Genomic DNA, 19,088 nt, shown 5'->3' with positions numbered 1-19,088 from the left:
CTTGTTGGGCCGAAGGGCCTGTTTCCACACTGTAAGTAATCTAATCTAATCCCCTGAGGCAGCATGGGGAGAGCTCAAAATGGGTGCAATCACTCTGATGGGATTACACTACAGGCCCCCAAAACAGCCACCAAGATATTGAGGAACAGACGTGTGGGCAGATTATGGAATAATGCAATAACAGCATGGTGTGGGTGACTTTAATTTCCCCAATATCGACTGGGATTCCCTTAGAGTAAGAGACTGAGACAGGGTCGAATTTGTTAAATGCATCCAAGAGGGTTTCTTGAAACAGTACGTGGACTGTCCAACTAAAGGAGGGGCCATACCAGACCCTGTATTGGTGAATGAGCCTGGTCATGTGACTGACCTTTCAGCGGGAGTGCATTTTACAAACAGTGATCACAATTGCTTGCATTTTAAGATAGGAATAGAATAAATCAAGACCTTGCAGGAAGATACTAAATTGGGGGGGAGGGCACATTACATCAGTATTTGGCAGGAGCTAGGGAGGGTTAATTGGGAGGGGGTGATTCTCAGGCAAGCCCACATTTGACATGTGGGAGTTGTTTGAAGACCTACTGTTCAGAGTCCAGGACCAGCATGCTCCAGGAAGGAGGAAGGACAAGGATGGCAAGGTAAGGGACCCTTGGATGATGAGGGAGGTTGTGATTTTAGTCAAAAGGACAACAGAAGCATTCGTAAGTTTTAGGAAGCTAAAATCGGACAGGGCCCATGAGGAACATAAAGAAAGCAGGAAAGTACTCAAGCAGGGAATAAGGATAATAAGGAAGGAGCATGACATGATCGTGGCAAATAGGGTTAGAGAGAGTCTCGAGATATTCTATACATACATTAAAAACAAGAGAGTAACTAGAGAGAGGGTAGGCCCACTCCAGGGTCAAGGAGGGAACTTGTGTTTGGAGGGAGAAGATGTGGGTGAGATCCTAACTGAATACTATATGTCAGTAATCACCCAGGAGAAGGATATGGAGGACGGTGAGATTAGTGTGGAGCTTATGGATGTACATGGAATAGTGTAGGTTAGATGGGCTTCAGATTGGTATGACAGGTCGGCGCAACATCGAGGGCTGAAGGGCCTGTGCTGCGCTGGAATATTCTATGTTCTATATGCTCATGTGCTCAGGTATTTTGTAATCAAGAAAGAAAATGGTGTTGGGTCTCTTGACAAGCATTAAGGTGGAAAAGTCCCCAGGGCCCAATGGTATCTACCCCAGGTTATTGAGAGACACAAGAGAGGAGATTGCTGGGATCATGACCAAGATCTTTGTGCCCTTACTAGCCACTGGAGAGGTCTTGGAGGACTGGCAAGGAGCTAATGTTGCTCCTCTGTTCAAATACGGGAAATAGGGATAATCCAGGAAACTGTAGATTGGTGGGTCTCACGTTGATGGTTTTCAAGTTATTGGAGAGAATTCTTAGGGATAGGATTTACATGCACTTGGAAAAGCATGCCCTAATTAGGGACATTCAGCATTGCTTTATGTGAGGCAGGGCGTGTTTTACTAACTTGATTGGATTTTACGTGGAGGTGACAAAGGTGATCAACGAGGGTGGAGCAGTGAATGTCGTCTACATGGATTATAATAAGGCTTTCGACAAGGTCGCTCATGATAGGCTCATCCAGAAGATTAAGGTGCGTGGTATCCATAGTGACTTGGCCATGTGGATTGAGAATTGGCTTGGCCATAGCAGGCAGAGGGTAGTGGTGGAAGAGTGTTTCTCTGACTGGAGGTCTGTGGCTAGTGGTGTTCCTCTGCAGTTTGTGATGTATATAAATTACTCGGCTGAAAATGTGGAGGGGTGGTTCAGTACATTTGTAGATGACACAAAGATTGGTGGAGTTGTGGATAGTGTGGAAGGTTGACAAAGGATATAGCTGCAGATATGTGCTGAGTAATGACAGATGAAGTTTAATCTGCGTAAGAGTGAGGTGATGCACTTTCAGAGATCAAATATGAAGAAAAAGTACACAGTTCATAGCAGGACCCTGAACAACATTGATGTCCAGAGGGATCTTGCAGTTCAAGTCTATAGCTCCTTAAAGTTGGTCACATAATTAGATTGGATGGTAAAGAAGACATATGGCATAGAGTCATAGAGTCATAGAGATGTACCGCATGGAAACAGACTCTTCAGCCCAACCCGTCCATGCCGACCAGATATCCCAACCCAATCTAGTCCCACCTGCCAGCACCCGGCCCATATCCCTCCAAGCCCTTCCTATTCATATACCCAGCATGCTCGCTTTTATTAGTCAGGGCAATGAGTACAAGAGGAGAAAGTGAGGACTGCAGATGCTGGAGATCAGAGCTGAAAATGTGTTGCTGGAAAAGCGCAGCAGGTCAGGCAGCATCCAAGGAGCAGGAGAATCAACATTTCGGGCATAAGCCCTTCTTCAGGAAGGGCTGAACAAGGGCTTTTGCCCGAAACGTCGATTCTCCTGCTCCTTGGATGCTGCCTGACCTGCTGCGCTTTTCCAGCAACACATTTTCAGCAATGAGTACAAGAGTCAGGATGTCACGCTGTAGCTTTGTAAGACATTGGTTAGGCCACACTTGGACGATTGCATTCAATTCTGGCCATTACTCGCCAGGAAGAGAGTGGAGACCTTGGAAAGGGAATAGAAGAGCTTTCCCAGGATGCTGCCTGGATAGAGAGGAGAGGCTGGAAAAACTCAGGGTGTGTTATTGGCAGTGGCAAAGGCTGTGGGGGAGATTTGATAAAAATCTGTTAAATTATGAGGTGCTTGATAGAGTTGGCAATCAGAACATTTTTCCCAGAGTTGAAATGTTTAAGACACTTTTAAGGTGAGAGGGGGCAAGTTCAAACCAGATGTGAGGGGCTAAGGATTTTGTTTTACAGGGAGTGTGTCACAAAGCTAGTCCCTTTTTTTTCTAAAAGCTGTTCCTCAGCTCAAAGAGACTCTGTCCTTGACTTTTTGTTTAGAGGGGCAATAAACCGGGCCGGGCTCCGATCAGTCTGGTTTGGTACAGAGATGAAAAAGGTTTGGAGGGGCCTTTTGTTCATATGTAAACAAATCAGACTTCAGGCCAAAGTGGTCATGTCTTAGAAGTGACCTGTACAATGAAAGGGGAGTGGTCAGCTCTCGAGCTGAGCTGAGCAGTTTTTAGTTCAGTTTTGAACTGGTGAGGAGTTCAACAGGGAGCTGGGTAGAAACTCTCTCTTTTCTGCCCTTCATCTTCAACCTGTAAGCACGTGTTCCATTTATACAGGGTCGTAAAGGGAGTTTGCTTATTGGGACTGTTGTGTCTATTTGGAACAGCATAATTCAGTCTAGTTGGATAGCTTGAGTTCTGTAGGGGTTCTTTATTCTGTTCTTTGTGTTTCATTGTGTAAATTTGTGAATAATGTTTTGTCTGTTTTAAAATCTAGTAGTCAACCTAGCGAACTTAATCTGGGTAATTTTCAGTGTACACTGACCAAAACAAATTGCAAAGTTATGGTCTGGGGCTGCCAGCTTAAAAATGTTCTGAGTGGTCTGGCCTAGTCCACAATAGACTTGAGGGCTCATTGTTGTGGTTGTGTTCACCGAGCTGGGAATTTGTCTGGCAAACGTTTCGTCCCCTGTCTAGGTGACATCCTCAGTGCTTGGGAGCCTCCTGTGAAGCGCTTCTGTGCTGTTTCCTCCGGCATTTATAGTGGCCTGTCTCTGCTGCTTCCGACTGTCAGTTCCAGCTGTCCACTGCAGTGGCCGGTATATTGGGTCCAGGTCGATGTGCTTATTGATAGAGTCTGTGGATGAGTGCCATGCCTCTAGGAATTCCCTGGCTGTTCTCTGTTTGGCTTGCCCTATAATGGTAGTGTTGTCCCAGTCGAATTCAATGTTGTCCCAGCAAAACCAATGTTGTCCCAGTATTGTCCCAGCAAAACTAACGTAGTGTACAAAATCCCATGCAAGGACTGCACAAAACACTACATCGGACAAACAGGAAGACAGTTAACGATCCGTATACACGAACACCAACTAGCCACGAAACGACACGACCAGCTATCCTTAGTAGCCACACACACAGATGACAAGCAACATGAATTCGACTGGGACAACACTACTATTATAGGGCACGCCACACAGAGAACAGCCAGGGAATTCCTAGAGGCATGGCACTCATCCACAGACTCTATCAACAAACACATCGACCTGGACCCAATATACCGGCCACTGCAGTGGACAGCTGGAACTGACAGTTGGAAGCGGCAGAGACAGGCCACTATAAATGCCGGAGGAAAGATCACAGAAGCGCTTCACAGGAGGCTCCCAAGCACTGAGGATGTCACCGAGACAGGGGACGAAACGTATGCAACACAAATTCCCAGCTCGGCCAACAGAACCACAACAACGAGCACCCGAGCGACAAATCTTCTCCCAAACTTTGAGACTGAGGGCTCTTTGCGGGATTTTGAACAGCAAGTGGTAGGTACTAGTGTCTTGATTTCGGGTGTTGGTTTGGTTGGGTAGACAAAGTTTGGGACAGTAATGGCTCTTTCAGTCATCAGAAGTTTACTGGATGTGGATGCAGTGGCTTTGGAAGTTTTGCAAAAGGTGAATAAGACCAAATTGCAGGAATTAGCTGACCTGACGGGATTGGACATTTAAGTTGTCGTTGGACAAGCATACGGACGTACATGGAATAGTGTAGGTTAGATGGGCTTCAGATTGGTATGACAGGTCGGCACAACATCGAGGGCACTGTTCTATGCACTGTAATGTTCTATGTTCTATGTGAGGAAAGGAGAGATCATTACAGCAGTAGCTCAGCATTTTAAAAATGCCAGAGAAATCATCAGAATCTATCGAGATGGCAAGAATTCAACTGCCAATGTAGCAGCTTGAGTTAGACGAGACAGATAAGGAAAAGGCAGCAGAAATGGAACAGTTTGAGTTATGACTAAAAGCAGAAGAGAGGGAAAAAGAGAGCAGCAGCAGAAAAGAGGGGAAAAGAGAGAGCAGCAGAACAGGGGAAATGACAGCAGAAAAATAAAAAGAGAGAGCTTTTGAACTTCAAAAACTGACACTTAAAAAGGAAAGTCAACTGAAAAGGCTGGAGATAAAGGCTGAGGGTAGGCGTAGTGAGGAAGAGAGTGAGGAGGAGAGTGAGGAGGAGAGTGAGGAGGAGAGTGAGGAGGAGATTGAGGAGGAGAGTGAGGAGGAGAGTGAGGAGGAGAGTGAGGAGGAGATTGAGGAGGAGAGTGAGGAGGAGAGTGAGGAGGAGATTGAGGATGACCAAGCCCCTGGTGTTCAGAAGCCGAGTGAGAAACTGGTTAAGTATGTTCAAGCATTGCCTCAATTTGATGAGAAGGATGTGGAAGCCTTTTTCATCTCATTTGAAAAGGCGGCTAAACAAATGCAATTGCCAGTGGCAATGTGGGTTTTGTTGATCCAAACAAAATCTGTCAGTAGGGCTAGTGAGGTATTCACATCACTATCAAAGGAGGTATCGGGGGAGAATGAGAAGGTGAAAATAGCCATTCTAACTGCATATGAGTTTGTACCAGATGCCTATAGACAACGTTTTAGGAATCTAAAGAGGGACCCTGGTCAAACCTATATTGAGTTTGAAAGGATCAGACAGAGTAATTTCAATAGATGGATAATAGCTTTAAAAATCGAGCAAACCTATGATGCCTTTAAAGAGGTCATTATTTTGAAGGAATTCAGAAATTCACTGCCTGAAGTAATGTGAACACATATGGAAGAGCAGAGAGTTAAAACAGTGAGGTTAGCAGCTGAAGGGGCTGATGATTATGACCTGGTCGGTAGAACATAATTTGGCTTCCAGAATCAATTTCAATCCATGAGGGATAGAAACTGGGGCAAAGAGAAATCCTCATGTGAAAAGGGAAAGGTAGATTTTAGTAAAGATCACAAGGATAACTTGCTACAAGGTAAAAAAGAAACCCTTGAGGGAGGCAAAGAAATTAAAAAGCTCCAGTGTTTTCAGTGTAACAAAGTGGGCCGCACAAAATCACAGAGTTGGTGGGCGAGGAGAAAGCCAGATGTAGGGAAACCAGACAAGCCTGGGAGTTTTGTTGGACTAGTAACAAAAAGCACAAGGGAAGTTAGACAACTGCCCCAGAGTGCACAAGATGATCAGAGGTTGGTTAAGGAGGAAGTGCCGGATCTGCTTAAAAAATATACATGCAAGGGTAACGTTTATTCACATCGGCCAGGAGCAGCAGGTAAAGAGGTTACAATATTAAAGGACACAGGATCCTCTCAGTTTGTGATGCTGAAGGATGAGGAGATATGGACTCCTGAGGGACTATTGCCAGAAATGGTACTGGTAACAGAATCCATGGCGAGACAAAAAGTGCTCAGTTATGTGAAGTGAGGCTAGAGGGTCCAGAGAAGAGTGGAGAATCTGTGACAGGAGTACTGGGCAAACTCTCAGCTCCAGGAACACAATTTGTCCTTGCAAATGATATCGCTGATTCACCGGCAGGTGTGCTGCCTACTCTAGTTAAAAAGCTAGTGGAGACACAGACAGCTGAAGACATGACGGATGTTTATCCAGGAACTTTCCCCGAGTGTGTGATCACAAGATCATAGAGGCACAAGTTGAAGCAGGAGAGACCATACCGCACAGATAACGAAGCTGATGCAGTGTTATCCAAAACTTTCTTTGATCAGATAAGTGGGACAGAGAGAGAGAGCAAGAAGGTAATCATGCAAGCATCTTTACCTCTATTATGCTGATTGAATTATAGCAGAAAGATGAGGAGTTAAAACAGTTATATCAAAAGGCATTTACAAAGAGAGAAAGTGAATGCATTCCTGTGTGTTATTACTACACAAGTGATGCCTTATCGAGCAGTGGTTAGCACTGCTGTCTCACGGCGCCAGGGACCCAGGTTCGATTCCCGCCTTGGGCGACTGTCTGTGTGGAGTTTGCACATTCTCCCCGTGACTGCGTGGTTTTCCTCCGGGGGCTCCGGTTTCCTCCCACAATCCAAAGATGTGCAGGTTAGGGTGGATTGGCCATGCTAAATTACCCATAGTGTTAGGTGCATTATTCAGGGGTAAATATCAGGCAGGGGAATGGGTCTGGGTGGGTTACTCTTTGGAGGGTCAGTGTGGACTTGTTGGGCTGAAGGGAATCTAATCTACATTCACACACTCGAGCAGGTGAGAAATGGGCAGAGATTTATCAAATTGTTTTTCAGTAGGTGCTGCAAGCGGTGCATGAACAACCACTTGGAGGTCATTTCAGAGTGAGGAAAACACAGGCTAAAACACAAAGACATTTTTACTGGCCTGGACTACACAAAGATGTAGTTGAATTTTGCCAGATGTTTCATACATGTCAGCTTATTGGAAAAACACAGGTAGTAATAAAAACTGCACCTTTAATACCTATTCCAACATTTGAGGAACCTTTCACAAGAGTCTTTATTGATTGCATAGGTCCCCTACCTCAAACAAGACATGGGAATAAGTATTTATAAACAATAATGGATGTGTCGACTAGATTTCCAAAAGCAATCCCATTACGCCATATCACAACTAAAAGGGTTGTGAAAGAATTACTTAATTTTTTACTAGATACGGGCTACCAATCAGATCAAGAATCAAACTTCACATCGAAACTATTCAAGGAGGCTATGGATAATCTGGGAATAAAGCAATTCAAATCTACTGCGTACCATCCGGAATCAGGGAGTGCTAGAAAGATAACATCAAACACTGAAGACCATGTTGAGGGCTTATGATCAGGATTATCCAGATAATTGGGATAAGGAAGTTCCGTTTGTACTTCTGGCGATCAGAGATGCACCAAACGAATTGACCAAATTCAGTCCATTTGAATTAATTTTTGGGCATGAAGTTCAAGGACCATTAAAGATGATTGAGGAGAAATTAATAAGTCAGAATTCAGAGACCACCCATTTGGACGATGTGTCAAATTTTAGAGAACGATTAAATAGAGCTGGAGAATTGGCTAGACAGCATTTAAAAGTATCACAGCATTAAATGAAACAAGCAGCGGATAAGAAATCGCAAATTTGCAATTTTTCAATTGGGGATAAGGTATTGGTGTTACTTCTAGTAATAGGTGAGCTTTGAAAAGCAAGGTTTAGTGAACATTATCAAATCAAGAGAAAATTGAGTGAGGCGAACTACTTGATAAAGACTCCTGACAGGAAGAAATCTCACAAAGTGTGTCATGGGAATATGCTCAAAAGGTATTTTGATGGGGAAGGAAAGCAAGGGGAGACAGTGTGCATCATTACAGCACAGAGTGAAGAACCAAGTTCAGAGGATTCTGAATTGGACATTCCTCAAAACAAATTGGACAATGAGGAAGTTGTCAATAATTGGGATAAATTATTGAATTACCACAAGAAGATTGAAATGATCTGAAAGAGTTATTACTATCGCATGGGGAGATATGGGGGAATAAACTGGGAACAACTAATCTAATTGTGCATGATGTGGCGCTGTTCCAATTAAGCAACATCCTTATAGGCAAAACCCTCTAAAGTTGGCACAGGTTCAGAAGGAGACAGAGCGCATGCTCCAAGATGACATAATCAAAGTGCGTTACAGTGACTGGAGCTCACTCATAGTCATGGTGCCAAAACTAGATGGTATCCAGTGGTTATGTGTGGACTCTCGCAAAGTCAGCGCCGTTACAAAGACTGATGCATATCCACTCCTATGATTGGAGGACTGTGTCAAAAAAGCGGGACAAGCAACTTACAAAGTTGGACTTGCTCAGAGACTTGTCAGAGAGAGCACGGGTAATTTTGGCTTTCGTCACGCCAAATGGACTATATCAGTTCAAAGTCATGTCATTTGGTATGAAAAGTACTCCAGCCACATTTCAGAGACTGACCAATAAGGTCATTGCCAGATTACCCAACTGTGTGGTATATATTGATGACCTGGTGATTTCAAGTCACTCACGGAAGGAACATTTACAGCATTTATTGGACTTGTTCGATTGGCTTCGGAAGGCAGGCTTGGTGGGAAACCTGGCTAAAAGTGAGCTTGCCAAAACCCAAGTCACCTTCCTGGGCCTTGTGATTGGACATGGACAAATAGCCCCAGGAGATGCAAAAATGAAAGTAATTGGAGAATCTTGATGAAAACAAACAGTACTACGGTTCTTGGGTCGAGTGGATTTTACCGAAAGTTTGTGCCGAACTTTAGCAGTGCGGCTGCTCCACTCACCGAATTGTTAAAAAAAAAAGGCAGAGGTTTCAGTGGACAGCGGACTGACAAAAGGCACTTGACAGCCTAAAAACGGTGTTAACCAGTGCCCCAGTATTAGCCACACCGGATTACACAAAACCTTTCAAGGTGGCTATCGATGCCAGTGACGTGGGTGTGTCGGTGCAGTGCTCCTGCAGGAGGATGATAAGGGGACAGAAAGACCCATCGGATATTTTTCCAGGAAGTTGAACGTCCATCAACAGCGGAGAAAGAGACTTTAATCTTGGTGTTGGCATTACAACATTTCAGTGTCGATATTACCAGCAATGCATCTGAGACAATCATATACATTGATCATAATCCATTGACATTTGTGGAAAAACTTAAGGGCAAAAATGTTAGACTGTTTGGATGGAGCTTGTTGTTGCAGCCATTCACTTTGACAATTGTGTATTGGCAGGTCGGGATAACGTGATTGCCAATGTGTTATCGAGACTCGAATGAGATACAGGGGCATTTTGTGGCAGGTTTGCCACGGCCTGAATTTGCATCTGGTTGTGTGTGTTTGCATGTTTATAATTAGTATAGTGTTTATGTGTGTTTAGACTACAAACTGGGTTTTTGAAGGGTTAAAAATGAAGGCATCTTTTGGAATTGATGGTTCATTTTTTTTTAAGAGGGGAGGTGTCACAAAGCTAGTGCCTTTTTGTTTGCTAAAAGCTGTTCCTTGGCTCAAGGAGACTCTGTTCTTGAATTTTTTCAGAGGGTTAATAAACCAGGCCGAGCTCCAATCAGTATGGTCTGGTACAGGGATGAAAAGGATTTTGAGAGGCCTTTTGTTTACATACAAATAGACGAGACTTCAGACCAAAGTGGTCATGTTTTAGAAGAGCTGAAAAGGTGATGCTGGAAAAGCACAGCAGGGTCAGGCAGCATCCAAGGAGCAGGAGAATCGACGTTTCGGGCATCAGCCCTTCTTCAGGAATGGAGGGGTTGAGTTCTGTAGGGGTTCTTTATTCTGTTCTTTGTGTTTCATTGTGTAATTTTGTGAACAAAATTTTTGTCTGTTTTAAAAGCTAGGAGTCAACCTAGCTATCTTACTCTGGGTAATTTTCACTATACACTTACCGAGACAAATTGCAAAGCTTATGGTCTGAGGCTGCCTGTTAAGAATGTTTTGAGTGGTCTGGCCGAGTCCATAACAGCGGTGGGAGTCTGGAATGGTGATAGGGGAGGTAGATACGATCGGGGTGTTTAAGGGGTGCCTGTTAAGAATGTTTTGAGTGGTCTGGCCGAGTCCATAACAGCAGTTGGAGTCTGGAATGGTGATAGGGGAGGTAGATACGATAGGGGGTGTTTAAGGGGTGCCTGTTAAGAATGTTTTGAGTGGTCTGGCTGAGTCCATAACAGCGGAGGGAGTCTGGAATGGTGATAGGGGAGGTAGATACGATAGGGGTGTTTAAGGGGTTTTCAGATACACACCTGAATATGAGAGGGATGGAGGGATATGGACCAAGGGCAGGCAGAAGGGATGAACCAAGTTTGGCACAATATCGTGGACCACACAGCCCATTCCTGTGCTGTCCTGCTCTATTCCTGATGAAGGGCTTTTGCCCGAAATGTCGGTTTGCCTGCTCCTCGGATGCTGCCGGACCTGCTGTGCTTTTCCAGCACCACTCTGATCTCCAGCATCTACAGTGCCCACTATTGCCTGTGCTGCTTTATGTTCGAATCAGAGTCAACGTTTAGACCGATCGGCCCCTTGTTGCCTGTTACGTGAATCGTTGTGGCCTGTTAGAATTTGGCCTCATGTTCTGGTCCTGAAGAGCACAGAATATGAAGGCTCAGCAATTCTGTTCCTTCCTAAACTGGTGTGTACAACCCTGTTTGGATCTACAGGCCAAGCAAACCCATAGGGAGCCCAGGCTTCTCTTTGCTGTTTGTTGCAGTGGTTTCTGCTGTTCGAGGGAGAAACACCGGCCTCTTACCGATGATGACTTGCCGATCGTCAGCAATCAGCGTCTTACTGTGGATATAAATGAGCTCCGACACTGGGCTGTTGTTGAGTTTTCCGTGAGTCCTCAGTCCACTGAACGAGATGTAGTTCACCCACTCATCCCCCACTGGAAAGGAAGGAGGAGATCAGATCAGGTTCCGCTAACTTGGGAGATTCCAAAGGGCCCTTTGACGCTGCTTTCCCACCTCCTGTGCACAGCAAGATCTCAAGAACAGGAAATGCTGTCATTCATTATTTCTGGTGATGTCGGTTGAGGATAAACTGATTCCAGGCTAATGGGACACAACACTTTTGGGTCTTTTTGTTCCAATCAGCTCCCTGGCACTTCAACAGGAAGGAATGGAGGGGTTGCTGGGTAATAGGTACTTGGTTTGCCCAGAGGTGCAGGAGGAGGCCATTCTGCCCTTCACGCCTGTTCTATCATTCAATTCAATCACAGAATCTGCAACTTAACGGGCCACCAATCTACTACGGGCTCCACTGGCCCCTTAATATCCTTACCCAGCAGAAATCTATCCATCTTGGCTTTGAAATCATCAATCAATGGTCATTCTCGGCTTATTTCTTGGACACCCAGATCTCCCTCCATCTCAGAGATCTGCAACCTCTCAACGCTTAGATAATATGCTTCATTTTTTTAAATTCTTCCAGCCAAAGTGAACAATTTCACAACTAATACTCTATTTGCCAGACCTTTACCCACATCCTGAACTGACCTGTGTCCTTTTGTAACCTCCTGATGACCCTCTCCACCAATCGCCAGTGCATTTAGCAAGCAGCCCCTTTCATCCCTTCCTACCAAGTCATTGACATAACTTTGTAAACAGTTGGGGCCCCAGCACTGATCCCTGAGGCAAGCCACTTGTTCTATCTGGCCAACCGGAAAGTGATTCAATCCTGCCTGATCTCGGTTTCCTGTTAGCTGGGGAATCCCATCGATGTCAGTATGTGACCCACCAGACACATGGAATAACCTTTGATGTGGCACCCCATCTAATTCCTTCAGGTCATTGAACTACAAGATTTCTCCTTTATCTAAATATCCGCCCTCAACTCCAAGCGATGAATCCAGCACGACTTCCTTTTTGCAGAATCATACTGCCTGCCTGATTACCTTGAACTTTCTGAAGTGCCTGACCAGAATGCCTTTCGTAATAGCTTCCAACAATTTCCCTGTGATGAATCTCAAGTCAACTGGTCTGAAATTTACTGCTTTCTGTCTCCATTCCTTTCCGAGTTAAATTCAACCATATGAGCAATACTAACGAGAGGCTCCATTGTTCCAAGGTCATTAAGTAATCCTGTCCCATAGTGTGCTACCAATTCTGGTATAAACAATTCTCTGGTTGGCTCTCAAACCAACTGCTCGAAGAAACTATCCCAAAACCACTCCACAAATCCATCGTTAGGGATACACTTGTTGTTCGAGATGTGAGACTCCTTTGGGGAGAGTGCAAATATCAGCACAGAATAGATGGGCCGAATGGCTTGATGCTATGCTCTCCACCTCTCTGTGGAAGACCCAACAAGAGAGAGTTTCCTACTTTAACCCTCCCAATGTTCTCCCCAAATGGGCCGCTTGTGGGAAACCTCCCATCACCAGGTGAGCAGCAAAATGTCTTCCCCAATCAAATGGGCTTTTGGGTCTCATGGTAACATAAACCTCGACAGGTCTCTGTAGATGCAAGAGAAACGATTGCAAACTGACCAAACCCCCCCACAGCCTCCAACTATTCTTCCCATCAGGCTGAGATACCATTCTTAGTCATATGTTAACGAAGTTGCAAAGAGAGGGCTGTGAAGGGCATTGTTTAACAAAGTACCCACAGCACAACAAAAGAGAGACTGTCAAGACACAGACCGTGAGAGTCGGCAGCAGTCATTTGGATAACTCCATTTTGTCAATAAATCTAAGTTTCAGCTTCGAGTTCCCTACTTCACTGAATGGCTTTAGATTGAGTGGATAGACGACCATCGACAGGATATCCTTCATCCTTCAGGTCAGTCACAACCACCGCAATTCTGCAGATGACAGTAACATCAGAGAACAGCAAGATACACGCAGCACTTGCAAACAGGAGACGAAAAATACTCACTCTGTCTTTTTAACCGTTCAACAATGGAGTATTCACCTCTGCACATGGACCTGGGGGAGAGAAATGTTGAGAGGGGAAAGTTTGTGAAGCTCAGAAAGGAGTAGGGAATAAACGGAGATGGCAGTTGTCAGTGGGAGGGGAGAGACACAGGCTTTTCTCAGCCTGAAGAGATTCTAAAGGCACTCGCTTAAGGTTCGGACCATTTTCTAATCCATGGGGACGTAGATTGTGGGGATATTCATGAGGATTTACACAATCACAGAACAGAACCACTGAGGTAAAATCAATGGAAAATTTCAAAATTAACAATAACAGATTTTTGTGGGACCAAGTCACTTCAGTTGATATAATACAAATAAATTAATTCACAGAATGATATCGCGCAGACAGAGGCCAGTCATTCCACTCTGCTCCAGATTGATTTGAACAGCAGCCCACCCCACATTTCCCTCTGTCCCGGCCAATTCCATTCTCTCCAAGTATTTATCGGACTCCTTTTCTAAGACCATTATTGATCTGGGGAGATCGCACATTGAGTATTGTGCACAGTGTCGGTCCCTTATTTAAAGAAAGCTGGAAATGCATTGGAAACAGTTCAGGGAAGGTTTACTCGACAAATCTCTGGAATAGGTGGTTTGTCTGATGAGGACGAGAAGATACAGGAGCAGAAATGAGGCCATTCAGCCTATTGGATCTGCTGCACCAGTGAATCAGGGCTGAGAGGTTTCTCAACCCATTCTCCCTATATCCCTTGATCCCATACATTCCTGAGAATCACGCAATCTCAGTCGTCAATATGCCTGGCCACGCTAAGTAGAGCAGGGAGGTTCCAAGCAAAGTGGGTTAGCCGTGGGGAAAAAGCAGGGGCAGGGTTAGGTGTGGACTTGATGGGCTGAATGGCCTGCTCCCACACTGTAGGGATTCTCGAGGAAGGGTTGGACCGGCCTTGGCTTGTATCCTCTGGAATTTGGAAGAGCCTGAGGTGAATTGTTGAGAACGTGTTGGGTCCTGACAAGGCAGGTGTGGGGAGGACGCTGCTTCATACAGAACAATCCGGAACCAGGGAGCGTCCATTTCAGACGAAGATGAGAATTGGTTTCTGAGGGCTGGGCGTCTGTTGACTCTCTTCTGGAAAAGGCAATGGAAGCCGTCCTTGATCATTTTTAAGGTGGAGCTGGAGAGAATCTTGTCACACTGAGGGGGTTGAAAGGTTATCCGGGATGGCAGGGAAGGTGGATTCCAGGTTACAGTCGGAGCAGTGATGACCTTATTTAGCACCAGAGCTAGCTCGAGGGGCTGAATGGCCTCCTCCTGCTTGTTATTTATTTTGCATCACCTGTATCCACGGCTCACAGACACTCTCTAACGGACAGTTATGGATCCAAACTGCTCGCGACCTTGATAAAAATGATTTGCACAGAGCAAACACAGAGAATGGCAGAACAGGTTTGAGGGGCTGAATGGCCTCATTCTGTTCCTATCTTCTATTTGGATAGATTTCAGGATGTGCAATAGATTACATGAGATGAGATTACCTACAGTGTGGAAACAGGCCCTTCAGCCCAACAAGTCCACACTGACCCTCCGAAGAGCAACCCACCCAGACCCATTCCCCTACATTTACCCCTTTCCCTAACACTATGGGCAATTTATCGTGGCCAATTCACCTCACCTGTACATTTTTGGACTGTGGGAGGAGACTGGAGCACCCGGAGGAAACCCACGCAGACACGGGGAGAATGTGCAATCTCCACACAGACAGTCACCTGAGGCGGGAATTGAATCCGGGTCTGTGACACTGTGAGGCAGCAGTGCTAACCACTGTACCTCCGTGTCGCCCAAATAAAACAGCTACAGCACAGGGAGGACAGCACTCTCTGGAAATGGTATTATCCTAAGTGTCATTTATACAGTCAGTGAGATCGACAACACAGGAAGAGACCTCGTGGCTCAGTGGTTAGGACTGCTGCCTCACAGCACCAGGGTCCTGAGTTCAGTCCCACCCTCGGGCGACTGTCTGTGTGGACATTCTCCCCGTGTCTGTGTGGGTTTCCTCCGGGTGCTCCGGTTTCCTCCCACACTCCAAACCTGTGCACGTTTGGTGGATTGGCCGTGCTAAATTGCTCGTGGTGTGCAGGTGAGGCATGGGAAATGCAAGCTTCTACGGGGATGGGGGATGGGGTGGGTCAGGGTAGGATGCTGTTCGGAGGGTCGGTGTGGACTGAATTCTAGGGCCCACCATATCCATCACCAACCACCTTGTTATTCCAATAACTTGGTCCGTAGCTTTATATGCCTTGAGAGCAAGTCCACATCGGAATATTTCTGAAAGGCGATGAGGGTTTCAGCCTCTACCTCCCGCACAGACATTGAGTTCCACATTCCCACCATCCTCTGGGTGAAGAATCTTTCCTCAGATCTCACAAACCACAGAAGGTTGGTCTGCAGGTACAAAGAGTAATTCAGAAGGCAAATGGAACTTTGTCCTTCATTGCTGAGGGGGTTGAGTCGAACAGCAGGGAGGTTATGTTACAGCTGTCCAAGGTGCTGGTGAGGCCACACCTAGAGTACTGTGTGCAGTTGGGGTCTCCTTACCTGAGAAAGGATGTACTGGCACTGGAGGGGGGTGCAGAGGAGGTTCACGGGGTCGGTTCCAGAGTGGAGGGGGTTGGCTTATGAGGAGAGACCGATAGACTGGGATTATATTGATTGGAATTCAGTAGAATGAGGGGGATCTTACAGAGTCACATAAAATTATGATGGGAATATGTAAGATAGAAGTAGAGAGGATGTTTCCACTGGTGGGTGAGACGAGGACAAAAGGGCAGAGGCTCAAGGTTAGAGGGAGCAGGTTTCAGACCGAATTGAGAAGGAGCTTCTTCACCCAGAGGGTTGGGAATCTGTGGAACTCCCTGCCCAGGGAAGTGGTTGACACGACTTCAGTAAACGCTTTTAAAGCTAAAGGTCGATATGTTTTGAAAAACAGAGGTATTTCGGGATACAGTGAGAGTGTGGGTCAGTGGAGCTGAGGGCACACAAAGACGTGCCGTGATTAAATGATGGAACAGGCTCTCAGGGGCAGACACCCTACACCAGCTCCTCGTCCTTATGTTCTCCACCAAACCGCCTGCCCTTCACCATATGTTTAGGCCCCTGGTCACTGATCTCCCCTTTCCCCAATCAGGGGGATACGTTTCTTCCTATCTCTGCCCCTCAGTTTGTTCCATCACCATCACGTCCCTTCTCAATCTCCACCGCCCAAAGGGAAACAGCTCCAGTCTGTCCAATCTCCCTTCATAACTGAGACTCTCCAGCAAAGGCAACATCCTGATCCACCTTCTCGGAACCTTCTCCAGTGCCTTTACATCCCTCCCACGATGTGGATTGCAGAACGGCACACAGCTCTGGTCTAACTAACTGTATACGCAGCTCCATCAGAATCTCCTTCCTGCACTCAACTAATAAACGTCTCGGGACCCTGCCTTGACCCATCGGTGGTCCCTGACCAATGGATACATTAACTGCCTACGGTTCGTCAACACAGAAGTGAGGAGGATTATCGTTCCCCCTCCGATTCTAGATCGGCCCCTGCCTGATTCCGCATTGATACTGTTCCAATTCCGGATGGATACCATCCCAATTTGGATCAAAGCCACTCTGATTCCGGATTAAAACTACTCCGATTCTGGGTTGTTACCACTCTGATCCTGGTCGGTGTGGGTTACCTGAAGGTGAAGTGCAGGATAGTCTGAATGGAATTCCCGCCTCCAGTAGACACATCTCCCTGGAAGCCGGGTAACAGCGGAATGACAATGTACACACGGTATGTCCTCTTTGCACTGCAGACATTGGAGGAGGAGAGGAATGAGAGTCATTCTGAGGGAGGGGGTAAACTCAATTCAATCAGACTCCAAAATCACAAGATGAGCTCAGGGTGGTGGGCCCTCCTTGTTTGACCAATCCCATTCACACTGGGGGAGCTGTATCCACTGGAAATGATCTTTCTCTATTTTGTGTTTCACTGATGTGGACAGAGCTGGCTGGTCAAGGATTTACTGCCCGTCCCTAGTTGCCCCTTGAGAAGGTGGTGGTGAACTGCTTCTCGAACTGCTGCAGTCCATGTGCTGTGGGTAGACCCACAGCGTTCCCACAGGGAGGGAGGGAGACTCAGTGACACTTCAGGAGCAGCAATATTCCCAAGTCAGGATGGGGAGTGGCTTCTCAGGGATAAGGCAGTGACCCGATGTATCTGCTGCCCATGTCCTTCTGGATGGTCATGGCCCTGGGTTTGGAGGGTGCTGTCGAAGGAGCTGCGATGAATCTCTGCAGTGGTGGGGGGGGAGTCTGAGGTGGGGGAGGGGGCAGGGGGGAGTCTGAGGTGGGGGGAGTCTGAGGTGGGGGGTGAGAGTCTGAGGTGGGGGGGAGTCTGAGGTGGGGGGGCGTCTGAGGTGGTGGGGGTGGGGGAGGAGTCTGAGGTGAGCGGGAGTCTGAGGTGGGGGGAGTCTGAGGTGTGGGGGGAGTCTGAGGTGGGGGGGAGTTTGAGGTGGGGGGAGTTTGAGGTGGGTGGAAGTTTGAGGTGGGGGGATGTTTGAGGTGGGGGGAGTTTGAGGTGGGGGGGGAGAGTTTGAGGTGGGGCGAAAGTTTGAAGTGGAGCGGGAGTTTGAGATGGGGGGAGTTTGAGGTGGGGGGGGAGAGGTTGAGGTGGGGGGGAAGTTTGAGGTGGGGGGATGTTTGAGGTGGGGGGAGTTTGAGGTCGGTGGAAGTTTGAGGTGGGGGGATGTTTGAGGTGGGGGGAGTTTGAGGTGGGGGGGGAGTTTGAGGTGGGGCGAAAGTTGAAGTGGGGCGGGAGTTTGAGGTGGGGGTGTTTTGAGGTGGGGGGGGAGTTTGAGGTGGGGAGGGGAGTTTGAGGTGGGGGAGGGGGGGGGGAGTGGATGTCTGTGGATGTGGTGTCAATCCAGCAGGGGCTGCTTTGTCCTGGATAGTGTCGAGGTTCCTGAGTGTTGTTGGAGCTGTCCCCGTCCAGGCCAATGGGGAATATTCCCTCACATTCCTTACACTGTAAGTGTAAGGGAGTCAGGAAGGGAGTTACTCACCACAGTGTCCCTCGTCCCTAACCTGCACCTGTAGCCACTGCTGGGGGTAAATGTTTCCTTATATCAATCCAGGCAAAAAGCAGCAAACTCCAAGAATGGGAAGCTTGATGCTGAACATTCCTGAGAGAGGATGAAGGGGGATCTTCCCCAATGCTCCTGTCAATGTGACTTGTTAAGGCCGCGTTTAGCCAAAGTGCGATATTTCAGAAGCACTTTGGGCAGATAGAGAGAGGGAGGGAACCTGGCAACTTTGTAGCTTCATGTACGGCTGCCAAGGGGGGAGTGAGAGGAGCTGGGGGGTGCTCAAGAAATTGGATTTGGAGGAGCACAGAGATCTGAGATTCCTGGGGGATGGAGGGGGTTACAGAGATAGGGAGGAGGAGTAGGGGATGGAGGGGGTTACAGAGAGTGAGGGGGTCTAGGGGGCTGGAAAAGGTCCCAGAGATAGGGTGGGGGTGTAGGGGCTGGAGGAGGTTACAGAGATAGGGAGGGAGTGTAGGGGCTGGAGGGGGTTACGGAGATAGGGAGGGGGTGTAGGGACTGGAGGGGGTTACAGAGATAGGGAGGGAGTGTAGGGGCTGGAGGGGGTTACAGAGATAGGGAGGGGGTGTAGGGGCTGGAGGAGGTTACAAAGATAGGGAGGGGGTGTAGGGGCTAGAGGAGGTTACAGAGATAGGGAGGGG

The 19,088-nt window shown here is 47.1% G+C and overlaps 1 protein-coding gene across 1 annotated transcript in view; it reads right to left on the bottom strand.

Moving 5' to 3' along the window:
• The window catches only part of LOC140492448 (phospholipase D2-like), a 43,438-nt gene that overhangs the window by 3,512 nt on the left and 20,838 nt on the right, over positions 1-19,088 (bottom strand). Inside the window, exons 3-5 of the mRNA XM_072591338.1 lie at positions 17,038-17,151; positions 13,313-13,362; positions 11,188-11,322 (exon numbers count right to left, since the gene is read on the bottom strand). Coding sequence (XP_072447439.1) covers positions 11,188-11,322; positions 13,313-13,362; positions 17,038-17,151 — 299 coding nt within the window. The remainder of the gene's footprint in view (positions 1-11,187; positions 11,323-13,312; positions 13,363-17,037; positions 17,152-19,088) is intronic.

Source organism: Chiloscyllium punctatum, chromosome 21 (genome assembly GCF_047496795.1).
Source record: "Chiloscyllium punctatum isolate Juve2018m chromosome 21, sChiPun1.3, whole genome shotgun sequence".
Classification (NCBI taxonomy): domain Eukaryota; kingdom Metazoa; phylum Chordata; class Chondrichthyes; order Orectolobiformes; family Hemiscylliidae; genus Chiloscyllium; species Chiloscyllium punctatum.
Note: the sequence above shows the minus strand (reverse complement) of the source record. Positions and strands in the feature narration are given on the sequence as shown.